General features: G+C 49.1%; 8 protein-coding genes across 8 annotated transcripts; 2 read left to right on the forward strand and 6 right to left on the reverse strand.

Annotated features, from left to right (window-relative positions):
• Positions 1 to 3,009: 3,009 nt before the first annotated feature.
• On the reverse strand, positions 3,010 to 4,213 carry BU24DRAFT_246140 (uncharacterized protein). The gene is made up of 2 exons (XM_033522321.1): positions 3,824 to 4,213; positions 3,010 to 3,767 (listed from the first exon to the last, which is right to left on the reverse strand). Exons 1-2 carry the CDS (start codon positions 3,952 to 3,954, stop codon positions 3,056 to 3,058), a joined length of 843 nt encoding a protein of 280 aa, XP_033382094.1. The 5' UTR covers positions 3,955 to 4,213; the 3' UTR covers positions 3,010 to 3,055.
• An 880-nt stretch (positions 4,214 to 5,093) lies between these two features.
• On the reverse strand, positions 5,094 to 7,135 carry BU24DRAFT_424763 (uncharacterized protein). Its single transcript, XM_033528584.1, has 4 exons — positions 6,906 to 7,135; positions 6,742 to 6,829; positions 5,822 to 6,671; positions 5,094 to 5,770 (listed from the first exon to the last, which is right to left on the reverse strand). Exons 2-4 carry the CDS (start codon positions 6,794 to 6,796, stop codon positions 5,500 to 5,502), a joined length of 1,176 nt encoding a protein of 391 aa, XP_033382095.1. The 5' UTR covers positions 6,797 to 6,829; positions 6,906 to 7,135; the 3' UTR covers positions 5,094 to 5,499.
• On the reverse strand, positions 6,903 to 7,665 carry BU24DRAFT_246124 (uncharacterized protein). The gene has a single exon (XM_033522320.1). It carries the CDS (start codon positions 7,500 to 7,502, stop codon positions 7,086 to 7,088), a length of 417 nt encoding a protein of 138 aa, XP_033382096.1. The 5' UTR covers positions 7,503 to 7,665; the 3' UTR covers positions 6,903 to 7,085.
• Positions 7,666 to 11,771: 4,106 nt separating this feature from the next.
• BU24DRAFT_424766 (DNA glycosylase) lies at positions 11,772 to 13,749 on the reverse strand. The gene is made up of 7 exons (XM_033528585.1): positions 13,643 to 13,749; positions 12,815 to 13,579; positions 12,423 to 12,728; positions 12,338 to 12,369; positions 12,186 to 12,214; positions 12,045 to 12,135; positions 11,772 to 11,971 (listed from the first exon to the last, which is right to left on the reverse strand). The coding sequence occupies exons 2-7, from the start codon at positions 13,535 to 13,537 to the stop codon at positions 11,902 to 11,904; spliced, it is 1,251 nt and encodes a 416-aa protein (XP_033382097.1). The 5' UTR covers positions 13,538 to 13,579; positions 13,643 to 13,749; the 3' UTR covers positions 11,772 to 11,901.
• A 965-nt stretch (positions 13,750 to 14,714) lies between these two features.
• BU24DRAFT_442710 (uncharacterized protein) lies at positions 14,715 to 15,530 on the reverse strand (the record flags this gene model as incomplete). The annotated part of the gene is made up of 4 exons (XM_033530542.1): positions 14,715 to 15,033; positions 15,090 to 15,143; positions 15,197 to 15,305; positions 15,415 to 15,530. The coding sequence occupies 4 exons, from the start codon at positions 15,528 to 15,530 to the stop codon at positions 14,917 to 14,919; spliced, it is 396 nt and encodes a 131-aa protein (XP_033382098.1). The 3' UTR covers positions 14,715 to 14,916.
• A 213-nt stretch (positions 15,531 to 15,743) lies between these two features.
• BU24DRAFT_424767 (mitochondrial folate transporter-like protein/carrier) lies at positions 15,744 to 17,848 on the forward strand. Its single transcript, XM_033528586.1, has 3 exons — positions 15,744 to 16,067; positions 16,128 to 16,587; positions 16,640 to 17,848. The coding sequence occupies exons 2-3, from the start codon at positions 16,137 to 16,139 to the stop codon at positions 17,392 to 17,394; spliced, it is 1,206 nt and encodes a 401-aa protein (XP_033382099.1). The 5' UTR covers positions 15,744 to 16,067; positions 16,128 to 16,136; the 3' UTR covers positions 17,395 to 17,848.
• Positions 17,849 to 18,160: 312 nt separating this feature from the next.
• Positions 18,161 to 19,356, forward strand: BU24DRAFT_424768 (P-loop containing nucleoside triphosphate hydrolase protein). Its single transcript, XM_033528587.1, has 3 exons — positions 18,161 to 18,300; positions 18,353 to 18,418; positions 18,483 to 19,356. Exons 1-3 carry the CDS (start codon positions 18,261 to 18,263, stop codon positions 19,157 to 19,159), a joined length of 783 nt encoding a protein of 260 aa, XP_033382100.1. The 5' UTR covers positions 18,161 to 18,260; the 3' UTR covers positions 19,160 to 19,356.
• BU24DRAFT_246322 (uncharacterized protein) lies at positions 19,230 to 19,742 on the reverse strand. The gene has a single exon (XM_033522322.1). It carries the CDS (start codon positions 19,556 to 19,558, stop codon positions 19,301 to 19,303), a length of 258 nt encoding a protein of 85 aa, XP_033382101.1. The 5' UTR covers positions 19,559 to 19,742; the 3' UTR covers positions 19,230 to 19,300.
• Positions 19,743 to 20,440: the final 698 nt, after the last annotated feature.

Here is a 20,440-nt window from a genome sequence, read left to right on the forward strand (position 1 = left end):
TGTGGTGTAATAGAACCTACTTATCATACATCAGTTTATACTTATATATTTCTCATGCGTTCTGATGGGCAAGTCTCGGGAATGTATGCGTTCCAACCCCCTACCTGTGTTCTCTTCTTAATTACATTTTCCCTTGACTGCACTGTCTTCGGCTATGGAATCAGCCGTAAATTTAAAGGGAGGTAAGGTTATCAAGTGCAATATCGAATCGAAGTCTGCATTGAGGACGTCCGTGACGAGGTGATCTTCAATCACCAATAGTTGAACTTGGAACCTAAGGTTCCCTTCTCCATGTAGAGCAATGTGTCAAGAACTCTAATTGCTTGTAACAAATCTACATCGCTTTCACTGTCACTATAAGAACTGGAGGTCAAATCAGCTAGGATCCAACATTTACAGGAGTTCTGACCGGACAAGATTCCCATTCAATGTCTCCGCTGGTGATCTTAACTGCTGCAATCACTATCCAGCTATACAACGAATGGCCAGCGGTTCAGCTGGCGATATCCTGACCGTCGGCACCTTGCTATACTAAGCCGTGCGAAGATGAACATCATCCTAGTTTATTTCACAACCTGGCGATTGCACCATCAAGACAGAACCCATGTCCAAGGAGAGCGAGCAGCAAATCCATCGATGCATAGTACGATCGTTCCAACGGGGTTGCTCCGATAAAGATGCAACTCGGCAATGTGGATGCCATTGAAATTAGTCTGCAGTATTCCGGACGTTGTGTCGCTGCGGTGACTTTGAGGGCATATCACTCGTATTACAAGCGTCACAACATAGATCATCCGTCTTAAAGTTTCAGTCCCCATTTAATCCCGATCACTCAAACCGGGTGACCTCTTGCATCTGCCAAAATGCTATGGAGAAAGAGGAAAACGCTGAAGGACACATAGCGGAGCGTTAATGAGGTCGAATATCGCGATTCTGCATATCTGTTTGCGCTTACCACCTGACATCTCCACATATGTCACCGAGTGAGACAAAATGTACAAGCCCCCTCTATGTAATCAGACAGAACAACATCCCCTACCTACCATAATCACTCAAAGGGTTTAACACCCTCAAGCGAAAACAGCAAATACAGCCGGGGAAGATCTAGTAGTCCAAACATGTTTCAAGAAGCAATTCACTGCATTGTCATTTGAACCAGCGCGAGCCCCTACCCCTCCCCCCTCTAGTCGTGATCAGGACCCTAAAGAAACGATATGCATGCATGCTCGTGCAAAGAAAGCCCAAAAGGAAAGAGGAGGGGTTGGGACACAAGTCCCGGGTGGAGAATGGGCAAAAGGAAAGAAGAAATACGTTCTAATGAGTCCATTCGGCGGACAGAAAGGACTGAGTCCGCATGCTTGAAATGTATGTCTTAGAGTAGGGTGGCGAGCCGGCGGCATCTAGAAACACACAAACTCATTTCAGATGTACAACACTCCGTACTTGGAGAAGCGGCAGCAATGGAAACGGCAGCAGCAGCCGCAGTCTGTCAGCCCACATCTTTCTGGCTGGGAATAAAGGCAAATGTATCACAGACCGGACATTTCTTGGGAACCAAACTGGACGACGTGCATGGGCGTGTGGCGTTTGGATGTGGAAAAAAGAAACGTCCCCTGGACATCTTTTTCCGGAGCGAAACTGGCACCCTAATGCTTGTAAATGGAAATGTGCGTCATGTCTGAAGGCGAGACTAGGCTAACGGGGAAGGCTCCGATTGCTCGCATGGTTGCAGTAAACGGTCGGTTGAATGAGTTAGAGAAGAGAGATAGATATATGTCGTCGGAGTGGAGCACGTCAAATGCGGGCGAGCCTATTCGCAGGCGGATAACAGCATTGAGCATCACGCGCTTGGTGTTATGGAAATTGCGTGAATGCGGTGGCATCTGCAGGTAGCCGTTCAACCTGGTGGACTTGGAGGCACCCCATTTCAACCTTGGGTATACTGTACGTACGGTGATTGAGGATCTTTGAATTTTGATGTAGGGTGAAGCATTCGGCGCAAGGCGTGAGCTGAGATAGATTCCAGGTAAACTCACAGAGTACAATTAGACAGATAGTAGGCGGACGGGACATACCCGCTAGCCCCAGTTAGCTACGACACTCTCCACATTGTGTATGTGGCTAGGCGCGTTCCATGTCGAATTGAGGAAATCGAAAGAACTAAGACGGATCGACAAGGGTTGAGGGAAGCCTTTCTTATGCCGCAAGGATGCTTGTGTGTCGGTCTACGACCAATCAAGCGTCCTCCACTGCAACGACGTCCCGTTCACCGTTCTCAAATCATGCAGCGCGAGCTACAATGTGATCTATCATTGCTTTCTGTTAACCTAGATCAGAGTGCAGAGGGATATCACTGGTACCGAAACTTTGCGGATCATTTATCCCTGAATCCGAAAGTCGCAGGCGGGACTTGGTCGACTTCGTTTTTGGGGACCCCTACCATGGCCTCGACCGATCATTTTCTTTTGTTCCCTCACGGGCTGTAGTACACGATGCTAGTTGTACACCCTTCTCTCTATGCAGTGGTTGACAACCCTCGTAAGGTCCTGAATTCTGACACTGGAGAGAAGAAACTGTTGATGTATGTGTATCCCGAAATCACCTAAAGGTATTCAAAGTTGTCAAGCCACATTTCATTTGATTCCATCCGATTTCATACCACTAAATACTAAATTAAGGTGTAAATATGACCGAAAACTATCTCAAAGGTCGTATCAACTTGGTTGGTCGTTACATGTGTGGGCACATGCCCTTCGCAATCAAATACTGAATTCCTGAATGCGCGATGCACCACTGGAACTAATAAAAATATCTTTGCTGGAGAGTATGAGATTCTCTCCAGCAGTAAGAAATGAACAAAAATACACAGACAGCCGACCGAGATATCTCATAGAACAACTTTTTTTTGAAACAACATTGCCACCTGGTGAATGCATGAAAACAAACAAGGCAGCACAATCGTGAGGAGAAGCATGCGTACAGACATAGCAAAGAAGCCGTATGAAAAAATCGTAAACATCGCATGATAAGACAAGAGGAAGCAGCGAGCCTGGAACTAAAGGTTCGCAGTGAACGCTGGCGGGAGCTCGGGGAATTTCTCTGTGCACAAATGATCGATGAGTGTAGAGAAGTGGCTGGCAGCAGATGCATCACCGGTTTGGTGGAGATGTTGAACTATTTGAAGAAGGAGATGGTGCTGCTGTAAGATCATGTATGTGCTGGAGTCGAGCACATCATTCTTCCTGTGTCGAAGTGCGTTTTCTATGTCCCAATTGATGTTGTTGGACTTCAGTAGCTTCCACCCTTGACCATGGGCAGTATGTGGAAGCTCCGGCTTGATGAACAGTAGCGCATTCTGAAGCTTTGATAGGGAAGAGCATTGGACTTTGCGGGCTCCTTTCTCTCGATCGGCTTTGATGATATTCTTGATAGGTCGGTCTGGAGATACGGACGACCTGGCTCGGGCGGGTCCTCCTTGTTTGAGCGCGGTTCGCCTGGCCGACTTCGAGAGAGGTCTTTTCGAGACATTGGAGTATGGCGCAATCTGGCAAGCGATCTGATTCAGTCGTCGGGTGGCAGTCTGCTGATAGTTGTTGAGAGACATATCAGATGGGGTCAAAGCCGGTGAGGTTAAGGTAGACGCCAATGCCGATGTCGAAGATGATGAAGAGGTGGTGGAAGACGAAGCCGACGAGAGACGTCGACTCACGTCCAAGGGTCCGAAAAGTTGCTCGATCGATGGTAGCTGGACCATGGGGTCATATTTTCTGAGAGTTGCATTAGCGATCAATAGTCCACGGGCATCTGAGCAACATTGACGTACACGTTGTCCATGTCCATACTTCGCAATTGATTGGACAGTATGTGATCACCTCTCGGAGACTCGGCCTCTTTAGTGTAGCTGGTCATGGTGGAAGGGTGTGGGAAAGGAACTTGAAGAGTGAGAAGGGACATTATGGTGAAGTCTTGAATTACGACGATAGAACTAGAAAGTATGAAAGAAGCAGGTCCGGCTTGAGATGAAGCCTGACGAAATGTCTAATGAAAACAGATAGTTGCTGGAAATGGGTTCGAGAAAGCACTGGCGCCTTATATGTTGCTCGATAGAGACCACTGCACCCTGTGTAAACAATTGAAGCATGATGGGCGCGGCAACGGGATGATCGCGCCTGCACAAGGGCATTGCAACCTTCGAAGGAAGCCCTTGTCTGCTACCATATCTTGCCCCTGCTGCATTGCATCTACTGTTGACTTATTGAGAGCTCACAGGCAAGCGGTTTGCACAAGTGTTACTAACATGTGGGGGAGATGGCTTTTTGCCTCCACCACTCCTTGCCTCCCCATGAAACAACTCTAATCGACGGGGAAATGGACAGACTAGGATGTCCCGGTAAGAGCGGTACGGGTCCATACATCTGCAAGGCGAATTCAGGATGGACTCACCGCCAGTGGTTGCCCGATGCCAGCTGCAGATGACGGGTTGAGCAACGAAAGGACGACATCTGTAGTCCATATGTAGAGCGACCTTGTCAAACCTCGAGATGCGCGTGCAGCCTTCGGCGTGCTGAACGCTCGACTTGGATGAAGGGCTTCCCTAATGAGTGTTGCTCTGTCTCGCTGAGAGACGGTGGGATCGAGTGGCGCATCGGATGCGATCTTAAGAAGATCTTAGGCGTGACCTCTGTCCTGGCTCATGGTTAGCAGACTTCTGCAAGTTGCTCTGTTTGCAACGATCTGGGCCAGCATCTCTCTAATTTGGACAGTGGGCACTTCATGGGTCGCTTGCGCAAAGCACCAAGTGGGCGCTAATTATCGAATGTGTATGATACAGCATATTGTTGTACAAGCTGCAGACCCCGGGCCTGGACGTACTGTGTATGCACTGCGCTAATGGAAGTAGCCCCGTGTTCCCCGCGGGCTCGAGCTATCGCGCTGAAGTCGACGGATGGGAAGTGATGAGGTTCGGGTTGCATGTCATGTGACTTAGTGTGATTGATTTGCCAGAGAAATGACATGTAACATTCGGTCCATGAGGATCAACAAAGACGTCATGCACAATAATACACACCACGAAAAAACGAGTAGCAATGACGTTGATAAAGAAATGCATTTTCGCTGTAGCATACATGATATAGAGAGCGCCTACCTATGGACACAAAAATGAATGAGAGAAGGAGAGAGAAAGCACCGAGCCATGATTTCTGCCGCCCCCAAAAAGGCACCCGCCAAACTCCAGGCGGACGAAACATTCGAAGGTAGGCCACCGTGTGCCCGTATTACAGTTCCGCTAAGCTGCGGCCCTCACTAGCCAATCGATACGCGCATATCATGTACGTTGAGCGATCCTTCCCCCCTTCGCAATGCTTCTTCCGGCCCCACAAATGCAATCTTTCAGCAGTCTAGGAGGGTCTGTGCACGGGACCATATGTTTAGAAAGGACACAGATTGTCGAATTATTAGTCTATGTTGGTAAAGTGAAACGCCAGCGTCATGAGTCGGTTACAAGAAGAAGGCGGCGGCGAGACCAGCCATGAGGACATTAGATCCAACATTGGCGGGAGAAGCAGCGTTGGTCTTGGAAGCTCCTGATCCGGTGACAGTGGGGGTGGTGCCCTCACCACCGGGCTTGGCGACATTGCCCTTGCAGAAGTACCTTCCCTCGATCTTGCCGGAGGACTTGAGAGGCTTGAAGTCCTTGTCGCAGTCAATATCGCCAGTAGACTGGAGGTTGAAGGCACCGAAGATGTGGTTGATGGCCGGAAGGGCAACCCTACAGATCGTTAGTCTTGTACGTAGTATCATGGCCATTGAAAAAACTTACTCGGACATGTTTCCGTTGAAGTCAAGAGCACCGCGGATGGTCTTGAGCTTGGGAATGCCGTCAATCTTGTGGAGCTTGGTGTTGTTGGCGATCTCGAGGTTCTCCTTGACCTCGGTCAGCTCGGGGAGAGTGAGGTTGGTCAACTCGGTGTTGGAGACGAAGGAGAGAGCACCGCCAATGGTGGTGAGATTGGGGGCCTTGAAGCTCAAGAAAGCGTTGTTGACCAAGTTGAAGGAGCCGTTGAGGGTCTCGAGGGAGGGCAGATCCAGGGAGGAGACGTTGCGGAAGGTCATGTTGGAAGCCCAGAGCAAGTTGGGAAGGGAGACGTTGACGTCAACGTTGTTGTCCGAGAAGTCGAGAATCTCAGACACATTGCCCAGGTTCTCCATGGTGATATCGTTGATCTGCTTGTTATTGGCAAGCTTGAGGGTCTTGACGGTGGCAAGGTTGATTCCCTTGAGGGAGGAAAGGAAAGTGTTCTCAATCTTGACAGAGTCGGCCTCTGTGACCTCGGAGTCGAAGCCAATGGTGTCGAGCCTGGAGAGGGAAGTCCACTCGATCTCCTCCACCTGGGTCAACTTGGGGAAGTTGAGGCTGGTGAGGGACTCGAGGTTGTCCAGTCTGAAGGTACCCTTGATGGTCTCCAAGCTGTCGGCCGAGATGCCACTGATCTGGGTGTTGTTCAAGACGACCAAGTTGCCATTGAGCTCCCGGACGCCGCTGAGCTGGAAGTCGGTGGCGCCGGTTGCGACGGCGATGCTGCCAGAGAAGGTACGGCAGGTAGTGAAAGCGGCGACATCACCAGCGTTCTGGACGGTGACGGTGGGCGAGGGAGAAGCACTGCAGGCAGCTGTTGGAGAAATGGATTGGTTAGTATTGGTGAGGCAACATCTGTGAGGACTCAGGGTATGTCGACATACCGTAGGCAGAGCCAGCGACGGCCAGAACAGGCACGGCGTACTTTGAGAGAGACATTATGTGGGCGGAGATGTCGAAGCAATTGGGTAGCTGTGGTGTGCAGATGGATCAGCAACGCGTCTACGGAGCGATTGGCACGCCAAGGGGATGTGTGGAACGAACGAACCTTTCGAGAGTGGGAGTGATCACGATGGAGTGCGATAGAACGCGCTCTGAATACGGGGTGATGATGGAAGTGTGTGTGTGTGTGTGTGTTGATTTTGAAGAATGTGGACACAAGACAACAAACAGCGAGTGTAAGAAGAAAGGCCCTTTAGAAGGAGGAGTTGAAAAGAAGAGTTAACGATTAGTAGTAGTACCTTAGGAACGCCGAGGCAGGCGAGCTAGAAGAAGAAGGTTTGGTAATGAAGGTGTGATGGGGAGGGAAGGAGAGAGAGAGAGAGCGAGAGAGAGTAGATGAAGAAGAAAGAAGGAAGAGAAGGAAGAGTTGAAGGAGTCGTATGGTTGACGGGAAAGGGGAAAACAGTTTGGGTAGGGATGAGAGATTGGGAATGGCGTTGGCGTTGGCGTTGGCGTCGAGAAGCTGACAGGGGTATGTTTGTATGAAGACCACCGTGAAGCACGGACAACTAAAGGCTCGCGCTTGCCCTCTTTCACCCGGTAAACTATTAAATAAAATATAACATCCAGGTACCGACCATGTATGAACAAGTACCATGTACACAGACAGTATGTACACAGTACTTGTACAAGTACCTATCATCTTTGGTAGGGGATGGATGAAGTAAAATGAAATGAAATGAAATGAACGAATGCGTCTAATGATTTAATTAAACTACCTAGGTATGATTCTTGCTCATCGTTCGTTCATCATCATCAAAAAGTTGGAAACACACTTAATACCGATTCTACGAAACACATCCTAAGCAATAATGAAATGATGCTTTGTCTACCCAGGTACCTAGTAGGCACTAAATACTAAGTACCTGTTACTCCGTACTCCGATCTACTGTGTAAGCCAATGACGACAACGACGATGATGTTTCTATAGTTACTCTCTCACATCTACTCCGTACCATTCAATCGCTTCATTCTATCTTCTGTTCATCCTGTTGGAATGTGTACTCCGTATTTATGTGCATACCTATGTGCTTCTTCGCTCGATGCTTTCCTGCTAGTTACCTAACCTAGGGATACTCTCCTCTGCTTTCGCGTTGGCCTCGCGATCGCCTCTACAAAGTATACACAGTAATGCCGCGCAAGCCCCCCCCTCCCTCCCCCCACCACCAGCCGCGACTTCCCACGCCTCCTCGCGCCTCTTCACGCCTCTTCCCTTCCCAACGCTTATCCGTGCCCCGACACCTTCAACAAGAAAAATATCCTGATTCCTCACCCTCTGGTCATCATCTACTATTGTCCACACTAAAAGTATTCCTGATCCACCCAACCATTTAACGAGATACTACGCAGTACGGAGTACACAGTACATGTATTTGTAACAAACGGTTCGCCTTGCAACTCACTTCATCCAATGATCTCGATCCGCTAGCTGCCAACATTCTATAACTATGAGTGAATGAATGCCTGCGGTCGCGCCGGCTTGCGCTCGTGCGTCGGACATGTTTTGTCTCATTTTGTTGTCCAAGGGATCAATCAATCCCATCATCCCATGTGTCAATCCGATACTCCCACCCCTAGCAGATCAGACGGCCGCCTTCAACCGTGAAGGGGCGACGTCAATGACGGGGAACCTCTGATTTGCTTCTACGGAGTACCTACTCTAGAGTCTGGAGTCTGTACGGAGCAAGCGTAGCAAGCGTCTCTATTCATCATTCCCATCTTCCAGACTCCCATAGCACTAGCCACGGCTTCCGCAAATCCTGATTTCTCCACAATAAATCCGCGCACTATTGCCAGTCAGCTAGCATTCGTCCTTGGAATTCGTTTCATCTTGGATATCGCCTAGACTTGTCGTACCGAATTATAGACCAGCCAGAGGACAGAAGCCGACGGCAATCACAATGTCTTGCCTCGACCCAAAGCCGATCGAATCACCTTCGTAGGACTTTTTTCCTTTTTTTTTCTCAAGGTGCTTACCATGGAGCTTGCACAAAACGCATGACTTGTTGATAGCAGTGTGGCCGCGCATTCACCATTATTGCCATCCTCGGCTGAATGTTCCTAGCAAGAATCCACCCTGCTTTTCAACTCGCCAATAATGCACCTTCACGGACAGCCAATACTGCTCCTGAGTCCTACCTAAATGCTTGAACTGTTTTTAGTCGGGAACTCTCCAACGAGCCACGCCTCCGCTGTCAGAGAGTCATGTCCGTCCGCTGCACGCCGCGGACGCCCTGCCCGTTCTGCGACCTCTCCCTACCGCACTGCTGGTCACCTTATCGCTGGGCTGGCTAGCTAATACTACTGGGCAGGACAAGAGAAAACGATGCGAAAGGCTTGTGCAGGATGACGGACAAGGAGAGGAAATCCCTAGGTAGCCCTCTCACGGTCTCTGACTTCATCTTCCGATGCCTTGAAATCTGATGACACCGATGCTGGCAAAGACGAAACAACGGCATCCCAATCGATAGCCGCGCGGCCACCCCTCCTCCATCTGAGACCAGGGGGCGACAGAGCACTTGTATGGGCAACGGTGCTTTGCAGACTGCACGAGGTTATCCAAACACCACATCGTTCGTTGTTCGTCGCTGGTCGCGGATGGGATGGAATTGGCTGATGAGGCGTTGAGGGGGCCGTGTCAATAGAGACTCGAGAGCGTATGTAGCGTTGGCTCATCTGCACGCCATCCCTGCTAGTCCACATCGAGATTCCCTGGAGATCGCTCGAAGGGGGCGGCTCCCAATCCGCCTTGGGACTAGCCTAGCGGGCGCGGAAAGGGATGGAGTCTATTGGCGCCACACGCCTGGGTCAACCACCAACAAATACACATTATACACAGTAGGATCATACCTAGGACAGGTCAAGACTCAAGACAAGATATGACACCTTGATCCATCTCACAAGTAATTATCTCACTCCTCCCTTGATATCTGACTGACTAACTACTCCGTACATCGCTATTCCAATCACCGTCTACTCGTAACCCCCGTCGCTTTCTCTATCTAACCTCCACCTTGCAATCAGCAAATGTTGGTCTTGACAATATACAAGCAAGCATACGGCATGGCACGAAATTCATTGGAGCCTCCTGATAATATTTTAATCATCCATGGTCCGTACTTCCAATCACGGCGCCAATATGATCTCCAAAATCACAACAACCATAGTTCTAATCATCATTCGCTGGCAGATGATCGACCAGATTGCGATTTTCCTTCCGGTCTGGGGAATGGCTTCATTTGAAACACATCAGTAGACATTCTATTCGTCACAACCCTGAGATTCAGAATACAACCTCAACTCCACCTTGATACATTGTTCATACACTAGATACCGCAAACCAATTACAGTCGATAGCGAGCTTAGCTATATCGTACATCGATAGACCCAGCTTGCATTTCTTTCACTGGACGACCAACATGTCCATGAACATACATGGTACATAGGTACATGCACCTACGGGTTGCTCTACAGCACTATACAGTGCATACTCGCACTGCAGATGACAGGGCTCTCTGCCCGAGCAGACGTCAAGACCTGTCAACGCCCAAAGAGCATTACAACATGCGGTCCCCTGCTTAGATCAATCTGTGGTTCGGGAGTAAAAGGTCTTCCCTGCAGTTTCTGTGTTACTTGGGCACTCTCCTAAGCACTGGCTTTACTTCCATTGCAGCCGCCAGAGAAAAAACAAACAACAAAAAACAATTGTAACACACATACTCTGTACAAAGAATAGACTGAGTAGCACATGCAGCTCAGAATCCTACGATACACCGGCTTTGGTCCACATCAAATCGCGGAAGCCTATGCCGCACCTTCCTCTTCTCCACCGTGCTTTGAATGGTCCAACAGCTTGCGAGAAACGGTCAGTGTAACCCTCGACGAGCGAAGTCGGCCGTCATCTACCCATTTTGCGTTGGATGTGGCTGGATCATGTCCACTGTCAACTCTCCCTCTATACACACCGAGCAGTCAGCTGTTGCTTTGGGGAACGGGCCATTGAATCATCTATCAACCCCTTTGAGCTTTGCAGCTTGCGGGGTTCTCCATTCAAAACACTCGATGTGACTTGACGAGTTGGTACTTTTCCCCATCCACTCGCGGAATAAGACATAGCATGCACGATGCGGAGTATACCAAAATGTCATCTGTAGCTCGACATTTTCTTTCCTCCGCCATACTTGAAGATGCTGATCGTTACACAGGGACTCCTTCCCTGAACTCAATCAGAAGCGCTTTGAAATCGATCCACGGTTCACGCCTGCGGCACCCCGGCCCCTTGAAAACGGAGAAACCCCCTCACCAATAACCGTTAGAAACGATTCACCGTTGTTACCAGGTTTCCTGACCGCTTAACGGCCAGTAGCTGAATCGATCGGATGCCATGAACCTAAAACGATAGTTAACCACTGCGAGTGTTTCGTTCCCCCCGTCCGGATCGCCATGGAGAGATGTCGGCCAACTGAACAGGCATCAATACGAGTTGTGGTGTTGCCATGATTATCATAATCAGATGGTATGTACGGAGTAGATGCATCTCCGTCATACACATACCGCGAGGCGAAAACGAAGCGGATCTAGGTGCCGCTGTGTTACAACAGATTTCATGTGATATGTCCAAGGCATGTACCAGTCCTAGGCACATTCACACAGGCTGGTCCACTTTCCTTCCCGCTTTGCCCCTTCAGCACCCAATCTGTCAATATCTTGCAGATCGGATTGGGTATTTACATGCATAATGCGCTCACGGTCCTCGATTTGGCACGGAGAAGCGAGGAATGCTCGCGATCGCAAATCAAAAGTGAGCGTGGCCCCATTCCTTGGTCCCTACAATGCAGGAAGGAAAAATTGACAGGCTGCCGTCTGATATGTACTGCAACGTCACCTGCTCTGCACTACGCCATGCCAGAGTCCTCTAGAAAACCCATATATTGGCCTGGTCAAATCATGAATGTAGCCAAGATGCGACACATGTTACGCAAAAATGCTCTGCATTGACTAATGATGGCCAGTTCGCCACTCTACTCCGTACTGAATTCCGTCTAGTCCTCCTTCTGGAGGACGCTGATATCTACATCACAAATTCTCCACATGTACCACATAAACAGTGAGCTGTTCGAGTCGTTAGCAACGGTGGGTATGTAACCGAAATATCTTGACAGGATAAGCTCGGGCTAGAACGTACCGGTAGGGGGAAAACGGCGCGGCCGTGTCAAGCATATCCTTCTCAGACATGTACTTCCACTTGCCACCCTTTGCCTTCAATTTCGATACGTCTGCTCTATAGTAAGTTCGAGTCTGGTGTCAAGTTGCTGGTGCCGCCTACCTTTGCCTACGTAGGTCGCTATGCCTCTTCTACGGGGCAGTTAGCAGTGGTCAACTTGACGGAGTTTGACGCTGATCAATTGGTAAAGCAAGGATCAATACTAATGGCCTAGTCAAGGCTACCACCATTGAGTGCAAGGAAAACAAACTTACTGCACGCCTAAGTCCCCCGTGCTGAAAACATCCTGGCACCAGAAGTGTGAGCATCTGCCAGAGGCTACGACTTGAAGGCACTTACCATTCTCTTCAAGCCAAAACATGCAAACATCTCGACGCTCCACCTCCCGAGGCCCCGTACCGCTACCAATTTTGCAATTAGATCCTCATCGCTTGCACTGACCAGCATCTGTGCGCTTAACTCTCCGGTCGTGAATTTCTCTGCCAATCCTTGGATGTACTCTGCTTTGCGCTGCGAGAGGCCCGCAGTTCGGAGTGTGGAAATTTCTTCTTGGGTCACCTGTGCGGGAGTAGGAAACGACGGGTGGGTATCAGGGAAGAGGGCGGTGAACTTCTTACGTATGGAAGCCGCGGCTTGACCTGACACCTGAAACGTTGATATGGTTAGCCAAGCATGGAAATATTGACTTCATCCATGTCTCATGAAGCATGACCAGAGGTAAGCATACGTACTTGCTGCCCGATGATACCGCTGGCTAGAGCGGTGAAAGGATCGATAACCTCCCTCAACCCTTCTGGCGTGAACATCTTGCACTCATGGTTATCGATCAAATTCTTCAGTTTCGGGTCGACTTTACACAAGTGCTCGCATGCGTCTTTCAATAACGTATCAATCGTCGAGGTGGGATGCGGCAGTGCGCCAACATCCGGAGGAACAAGTTCTTTGGCCTTCCTCTTCTTAGCCGGTGATGCTGTCTCTTCTTGTGACGCTGATGGAGCCTTGATGGGCGAAGAGGAATAAGCGACCACGCGTGTTCCTCCGGGGGTGGATAGAGGTGCGTTGGTCGCATGTGGCTCAGCTGGTCGCGGTTTGAAGCCGGCTAGGTCCTCGAGAGGATGACCGGATTCAGTGGACGAAGCGATGAGCCCGACTCCTGAAGGCGTCGGCGTGAATGGTGGGGGTTTAGCCGGTGATTCAGAAGGCTGTGCTTTACGTCTCTTTGGAAGAGGTGTTGCTGGAGCATCAGGAATTGCAAAGTTCTCTGGCGGGTCATTGACGCTGCTTGCTACGTTGTTGTCCGTAGGGATTGCGCTACTTTTACGCTTCTTCGTCGTGGCAGTAGGCTTCTTCACATACTTTGCCCCAATCTTCGAAGTCGTGCCATTAGGGTCTATTTCGGATGTAACATTGTTACTGTTCATCGAGATACGCGCCGAGCGCCGTAAAGAGGACATGGTCAATGGTGCTGATTGCATCACTGGTGACAACCTTCGTCTCTGTTATCGTGGCCTCTAAGTCAGCACTTGTCGATTCCATTCGCCTGAGAAATTCCCACATACCAAAATTCGTGCAAACGGTGACGTATAGAATAGCATGCAAGATATTGTAGAGAATTTTCATGCCCATCCGAAAGATGGGACAAGTTTCGAATCTGACGCGTGGTGCGCGTGCGGGGGAATGGATGGAACCCGAGTCTGGCGATCGGGCTGACGCCTGGGCACATGATCTCGCGCTGACAAATGGATTTTCTGCAAATGAAAACTCGAATATGTATCATAATAACACAATGGGACATAAGTTGTTTCAATTACGAGGTACTGCGATTTCGTGATAATTCAGACCGATTGTTGTTTTACTTGTTACTATTGAGAGCTTCTCTTGCACGATTTAGGTACACAAGATGCACTTTGTGGAGTAACACTTTATTTGTTTTCATGTGCGATCATCCTATCAATTCTACGATGTTCATTAAATTTGGGCATCATTTCAGAATTCGGGTTTTGATATTGTATTATTATTGTAATTGAATTATTACCACATTTAGATGTGGTAAGGCAGCTGCTGGTATGAATTTTAGCACGACTTGGGTTCTCATCCTCGAATGTATGATCGAACAACCTCTTGACTATAACTAGACTTACTCTCCATAACTTCGTGGTTATATGTGTCCGCTAGTCTTAACAGAAGCTGTGAGGTATCTATAGAGTTGGTTTTTAAGAATTGGCGCCATGTTCCTAGCACACGTGCTTGTCATGATGTAATGGACTTTTACTGAATCGCAGCTTCTTGGTATGCCCTGACTATCACGTTATGGAACTCATTGAACTTAAGTAAAATCATGCACTGGAAAGAATAAAAGACAAATATATAGTAGTTGTACTGACTTGGTGACCTGCTGATTGAGTTTGTAAGGAAGGTTTCGTGGGTGCCATTTACATACGAAATTGGATACCGCCGATAGATTGGATCCTGTGATGCCATTGGCAACGGTTGATATCTATCCGCTAGCCAAAGGCACAATTGAGACCAATCTTTCGCAAATCAGTGCCAATTTCTTTCGAAGTACGGAGTAAGCTGTATTTTAGAATCCTGTCCTTTCACATGCAGAATGGTCGAGGCACCAAAGGGTACCGGCAATTCACAAGACGGTCTTGGAACGAAATACTATAATGTGGCAAATCTTGATTTGATCCAAAGTCGTTGGGGATCGTAGTATCAGAACAGTACTGCGAAGGAGATGTCTTGCTGATATACACTCTAATGCACAGTTTTTCCCTCCCTCCACCTCCACTGATTCAAAGGAAATTCGATAACGGTCTTATTTACGCCCTTTCTAGTGGGCAACCTTGGCAATTCGCTGCCTCTTGGTGATCACCATGGCCTCCAAATCCTCACGCTCCTTCATCTCGGCCTCGACCGTCTGGATGGCTTCGGTTAGGTATGGGGTGTCCTGCAGCGATTGTCAGATGTGATGGTTTCTTTACTCGCTGTCCATGTCTGTCTTACTTCTTCCGGCTTGGTCCACTCCGCCTTGGGGAGAAGCTGGTGTGCAACGGACAACTATAGAATTTTAGCAACGTCTCTAGCAATCCTCCATCAACGGTCATATCTACCTGGAAAGCTCGTCGCAGACGGAAGACACGGTCGTAAGCCTCCTTCGGTGGGAGACGCTTGAGGGCAAGCTGAACAGTGTTGTTCTCTTCCGGGATCAAATCATCGGCCCTACGGAGGAATTGGTGTTAATCCATCGTCCTAGCAGTCACCATCCAATGCCAGTGTGACTATGCGACACTCCAGCATGGAATTGGCCAATTTTAGAGGGTATTCATACCTCAATCCGAGTTGCCTGTAGCCCGCAGCGTTCACATACCACTTGGCGAGTGGCGACACGAACTTCTGCAGCCAGGGGCGCTTGAGAATGAAGGGTGCGAGCGACGGCGCGGACATCGTTTCGGAGCGCTCTGAGGATGGATCAGAGTTGTGTGGAGGTAGCGGGTGCTGGGGTCGGTCGGGAGAGGAAGTCGCTGAAGTGTCGTCGATGAAGTTCTCAAGGTTCGTAAGGTTGAAATGCTCGAAGCGAATTGGCTGGTCGCTGAACGCCGAACCTTGGCAAAAGACTAGCAAGCTTGCAATCCATGTGCCATCCTTCCCCACCGCACTTTCGTACTTGTTCCTATCGTCAGTCCCTCTCTGTCTGTCTCTCTCCCTCTCCCTCTCTCTCTCTCTTTCGTGTGCCTAGCCAGACGTTCCCTCTCATCCTCAGGTCGCGAATCATTTGCGTGCGTATAGTTGATCAACCCGTCGCCGCCCATCGCAGCGACAGATCATCACTCCAACAAACGTAATCGACCCCGGCATCGCTTCGATCCCCGCCCTGCATCTTGCGTCCGACGGTCAATGGATCTGCTCGACCGCTAGCTATTGTGTCACTCGAGTGCTGCGGGGTTTCCGCACACTGAGGCACTGTAAAGGGGACGACGGCCTGTAGGATATCACTATCTGAAAAAACTTAATGCTTTTCTCTGATCTTTCCATCATGAACAGCCTCCCACCATGTCCACCGAAGCACCCGAGCCGCCGCCGTCCCCGACTACCTCAAAAGAACGGTATGCGACGACGACGACCTCGAAATCTTCTTATAACTCCTCACCCCCTCCCAAACCCTTCTCTAGCCTTGCTGTGAGGTGTGCGAACCTTCCAAACTCCTCCGTCAATGCCATCTGTGGTGCTGCGGCCGGTATCGCTTCTGGCATCGTGACCTGCCCGCTCGACGTCATCAAGACTCGGCTTCAAGCTCAGGGAGCATTCCGGCCCCGAAACCATGGAAGACCTACCCGCGCAGTATATCGAGGCCTCGCGGGGACTGCGCGTGTGATATGGACAGAAGATGGCGTCAAAGGTTTATACAGAGGTCTCGGCCCGATGTTACTCGGATACATTCCGACATGGGCCGTCTACATGAGCGTGTATGATTACTCTAAGGATTTTTTCTACACGCAAATAGGTTAGTTGGTGGTGCTTAGATGTCGATTCGACATGTTGACAAATTTTGCTAGACAACAAGTGGCTATCTCGCATATCCGCGTCTATCACGGCCGGCGCATGCTCGACGCTAGCAACTAATCCGATATGGGTCATCAAAACTCGACTTATGTCCCAAGTGAGCTCCCACACAGCAGAAGAGTATCGACCGCCATGGCAATACAAGGGAACTTTCGACGCATTCCGCAAAATGTACAGAATGGAGGGTATCGGCGCATTCTACTCTGGCTTGGCCCCAGCGTTACTTGGTCTTACGCACGTTGCCATACAATTCCCGCTCTATGAATACTTCAAGATGAGGTTCACAGGATTAGAAATGGGTCAAGCGACGAATACTGATGAAGAGGTTCACTGGGTGGGTGTGTTATCGGCCACGATTCTAAGCAAAATTTGCGCAACGTCCGCCACTTATCCCCATGAGGTTCTTCGTACCCGTCTTCAGACACAACAACGGTCACTGCCATCAAGCTCCCACAACGAGATATCATTTCGAGGCGGCCTTCAGGGAGTCGGACATCATACTCGTCCGCCAGGGACGGCGTCATCGGATGGCATGGTTAATATCCCCAGATACCGTGGCGTCTTAAAGACATGCACGACAATTCTGCATGAAGAAGGCTGGAGAGCATTCTACAGCGGCATGGGAACGAACATGGTCCGGGCTGTCCCTGCAGCGGTCACAACCATGCTGACATATGAATCGCTCCGCTCCTGGCAGCAGAGATTGAAACACGAAAATGAAGCACTAGAGCACCAGCGTGGTCGTTGATCTTATAATGTCTCCTTACTTTCACTGTTCGGACTTTAAGGCTGCTGAGAGCCTCCGATAGGCGTTGTCGATGTTTCCGGGAGCGTGATATCCCTAAGTGAGCATCTGGGTTCTTTTTCATCTTCTCTGTATATGATATGTGCATCATCTCGACGAGGAGGATACGTCAAAGCAATGGAGTTTTCGGTGTCTCTTTTTGGGGGGGTTTGCTAAACTCGGCTTTCCGAAGTTGGCAGAGTCATGTAAATGACAAGAAGAAATATATCTTCGTGGAAGGGTGTATCATAATCCAATGCTATATCATCGTATTGGCAAGGCACAACATCATAGCCTCGCCTCTGATAGTCGCATTGAGCCATGTTCTACAGTCATGAAATCACTCGGTTTCCTAGATTTTAGTATTCATGTTTATTAATGCCTCATTGAATCGCGACTGATCATACCAATTACGTTGCAAGGCGAGGAGGACTATCCATCTGTGGTTCACACTACATGGAGGAAAAGCAAAACTGAGCAAGTGCCTCGAGCCCCCAGGATTGTACCCTAATGACACGCTTCATTGGTTCTCAATCAAAAGATAAGATTGCCAACTTGTTTTACACATTATCGCGCCTTTTGGAAGCTGGTGTTGCTTCTTTTCCCCACTAGCTACGTCACAGGAACCTCCTGACGACTAAGCTTAACCTAACTCCACACAATACCCCACGATCAGCGGTAAGCTCCTGAGCATTTGCACAAGAGGCATCTTCACCCCTTTAAAGCATATATGAATATACATGAACATATTTAGGGTGAAGTATCGCTTCATCCATTATCGACTTAGATCCGGCTTAGATAAGAACTCCGCATTCTCGTTGTAATTCAGGATGGAAGAACAGGTTGAGCGACTGGTTGAAAAGACTTGGGGTATTTCCTGTTGGAACCAACTCTTGTTTCTTCAAAATTAACACTGCGATAGACAAGTTCCAGGACCTCCCCAATTCTAAGCGTATCTTAGTTGCTGTCTCAGGCATCCCCGGTTCGGGTACTGTCCCCTCATTTGCCCACCACCCACCCCTACGCGCATATCTATACTGACGACAGTTAAGGCAAAACCACACTCGCTGCAATCGTAGCTAATCGTCTGAACGAGAAACATGCACAAGCATCTCCAGGAACCCACAATAGTTGCCCCCTCGCCGCTTTCGTACCTATGGACGGCTACCACCTCTCCCGTGCCCAGCTGGACGCCCTTCCCGATCCCGTGACCGCACATGCTCGCCGAGGCGCTGCATTCACGTTCGACGGCGACTCATTCCTAACGCTCGTGAAGAAGCTACGTGAGCCTCTGTGTCCCGAGACGTCGACCTTGTACGCGCCTAGCTTCGATCACGCCGTGAAGGATCCCGTCCAAGACGACATTGCAATACAGTCGAGTGTGCGAATCGTAATTTTCGAGGGGAATTATTTGAGTCTAGACAAGAGTCCGTGGAAGGAAGCTAGCGAGTTGATGGATGAGCTGTGGTTTGTTGATGTGGATTTCGACGTGGCGAGAGATCGCCTCGTCCACAGACATGTTAAGGCAGGCATAGCGAAGGACAAGGAGGAGGCGGGCAAGCGTGCAGATGAGAACGATCTCGTGAATGGAAAGGAGATTGTTGAGGGGCGGTTGAAGGTTGATGAGATGGTCAAGAGTATAGAGGATAGTGAATGGGCTCCGGAAAAGCAGGAGACTGGGAATGGCAAGGATAGAGGCACCGAGAGACAGATGGCAGCATACATATGACCTGAGTAAGCAAAGCCATTGAATCTTTGCTTTTGGCTTGCTTTTGGGGCCCAAATTTTTCGGGTGAACTATGGATTTGGTCCCTGAAGGTATCATGATGAAGTTTTAGACATATTGTTGGGGAACAGCTCACTAGAAGCTTCAATCTACTTTGTAAATACTCCCAAAATCTGCGTTGGGCATTGTGCAATATGAACCTTTGTCTATCACGGAACGCAAGATGGTTATTATACTCGGTCGTAGCTGTGAGGTACTGCGAAGCTTTTGCAAAAGAGAAAAGGTGAAGATGATGTGTTCCCGGTCCACGATACGTACGAAGAAAAACCGAACATTCCAGAGGAAAGAAGTTCTATGAAAGATAAATGAGGTTACCGATAGAAAGAGGAATCTTCTTTGCATGTTCGGTCTTCAATAATCACATAGCCAAGCCTGATCCAAACATAATTACGGTATATGCTCTATTCCCTCCCTTATGAAATTTAAAGTATCGAATATCGAATCAACCACAAACAAACGAATTTGCATTTACTGGAGGTATCGGTCGTTACTGATACAAATTCGTAGCGAGTTATCCAGTAGAACCTTGACGTATTTGTTATGTTGTACCTGCATCACATCATATTGATACACCAATATAGCAATTAGATATGAGTGGGCGATTTACCTAATTGATATGTTGACACATGCTATAGTTCCTTATGCTTCATAATACGTTCATGGTCGGAGCCGCGTTTCTACTCAGGTAGCTTATTCACCTCCTCCTTAGTAGGCTTCAAAATCAAAAAGAGGCCTTTCACTCTACCCGGCGTTCTCAATTCCCACAACAAAACCTCCATCCATACTCAGTAGCGTCAGCCTTCATAGCCACACTTCATCGCCACAGGGACTACTTCTAGTTCATCCATAGACAATTACGCACGTGAGCAAGCAGAACCAAAGATGCGATCCCCATCCCTCCCTTGTTGAATGGCCACATGCTAAAACGATCCCCCGTGCCCCCTTCCTTTCAGATAAACCCCGCAATCTATGGTTCGCTAATCAAGAATAGCGAGACGAGGGCGTACCGGACTTTGGGCCTTCTCTAGTTCCGGAAACATGAACACCCTGAAGAGAAGACGAACAAAGAAAGTGTAGTTGCCGCTCCCGAAACATTAGCTGAACCAATGCCTTGCTGGTTTCGATATCTAGATCTACAGATTCAGAACTAGGCAAGGGCGAACGGAAGAATTGTTCACCTGAGCACGGGCTGTGGGATTGGATACTTGTCGTCGTACTTGTAGG

Source organism: Aaosphaeria arxii (genome assembly GCF_010015735.1).
Source record: "Aaosphaeria arxii CBS 175.79 unplaced genomic scaffold BU24scaffold_6, whole genome shotgun sequence".
In the NCBI taxonomy this organism is placed as follows: domain Eukaryota; kingdom Fungi; phylum Ascomycota; class Dothideomycetes; order Pleosporales; genus Aaosphaeria; species Aaosphaeria arxii.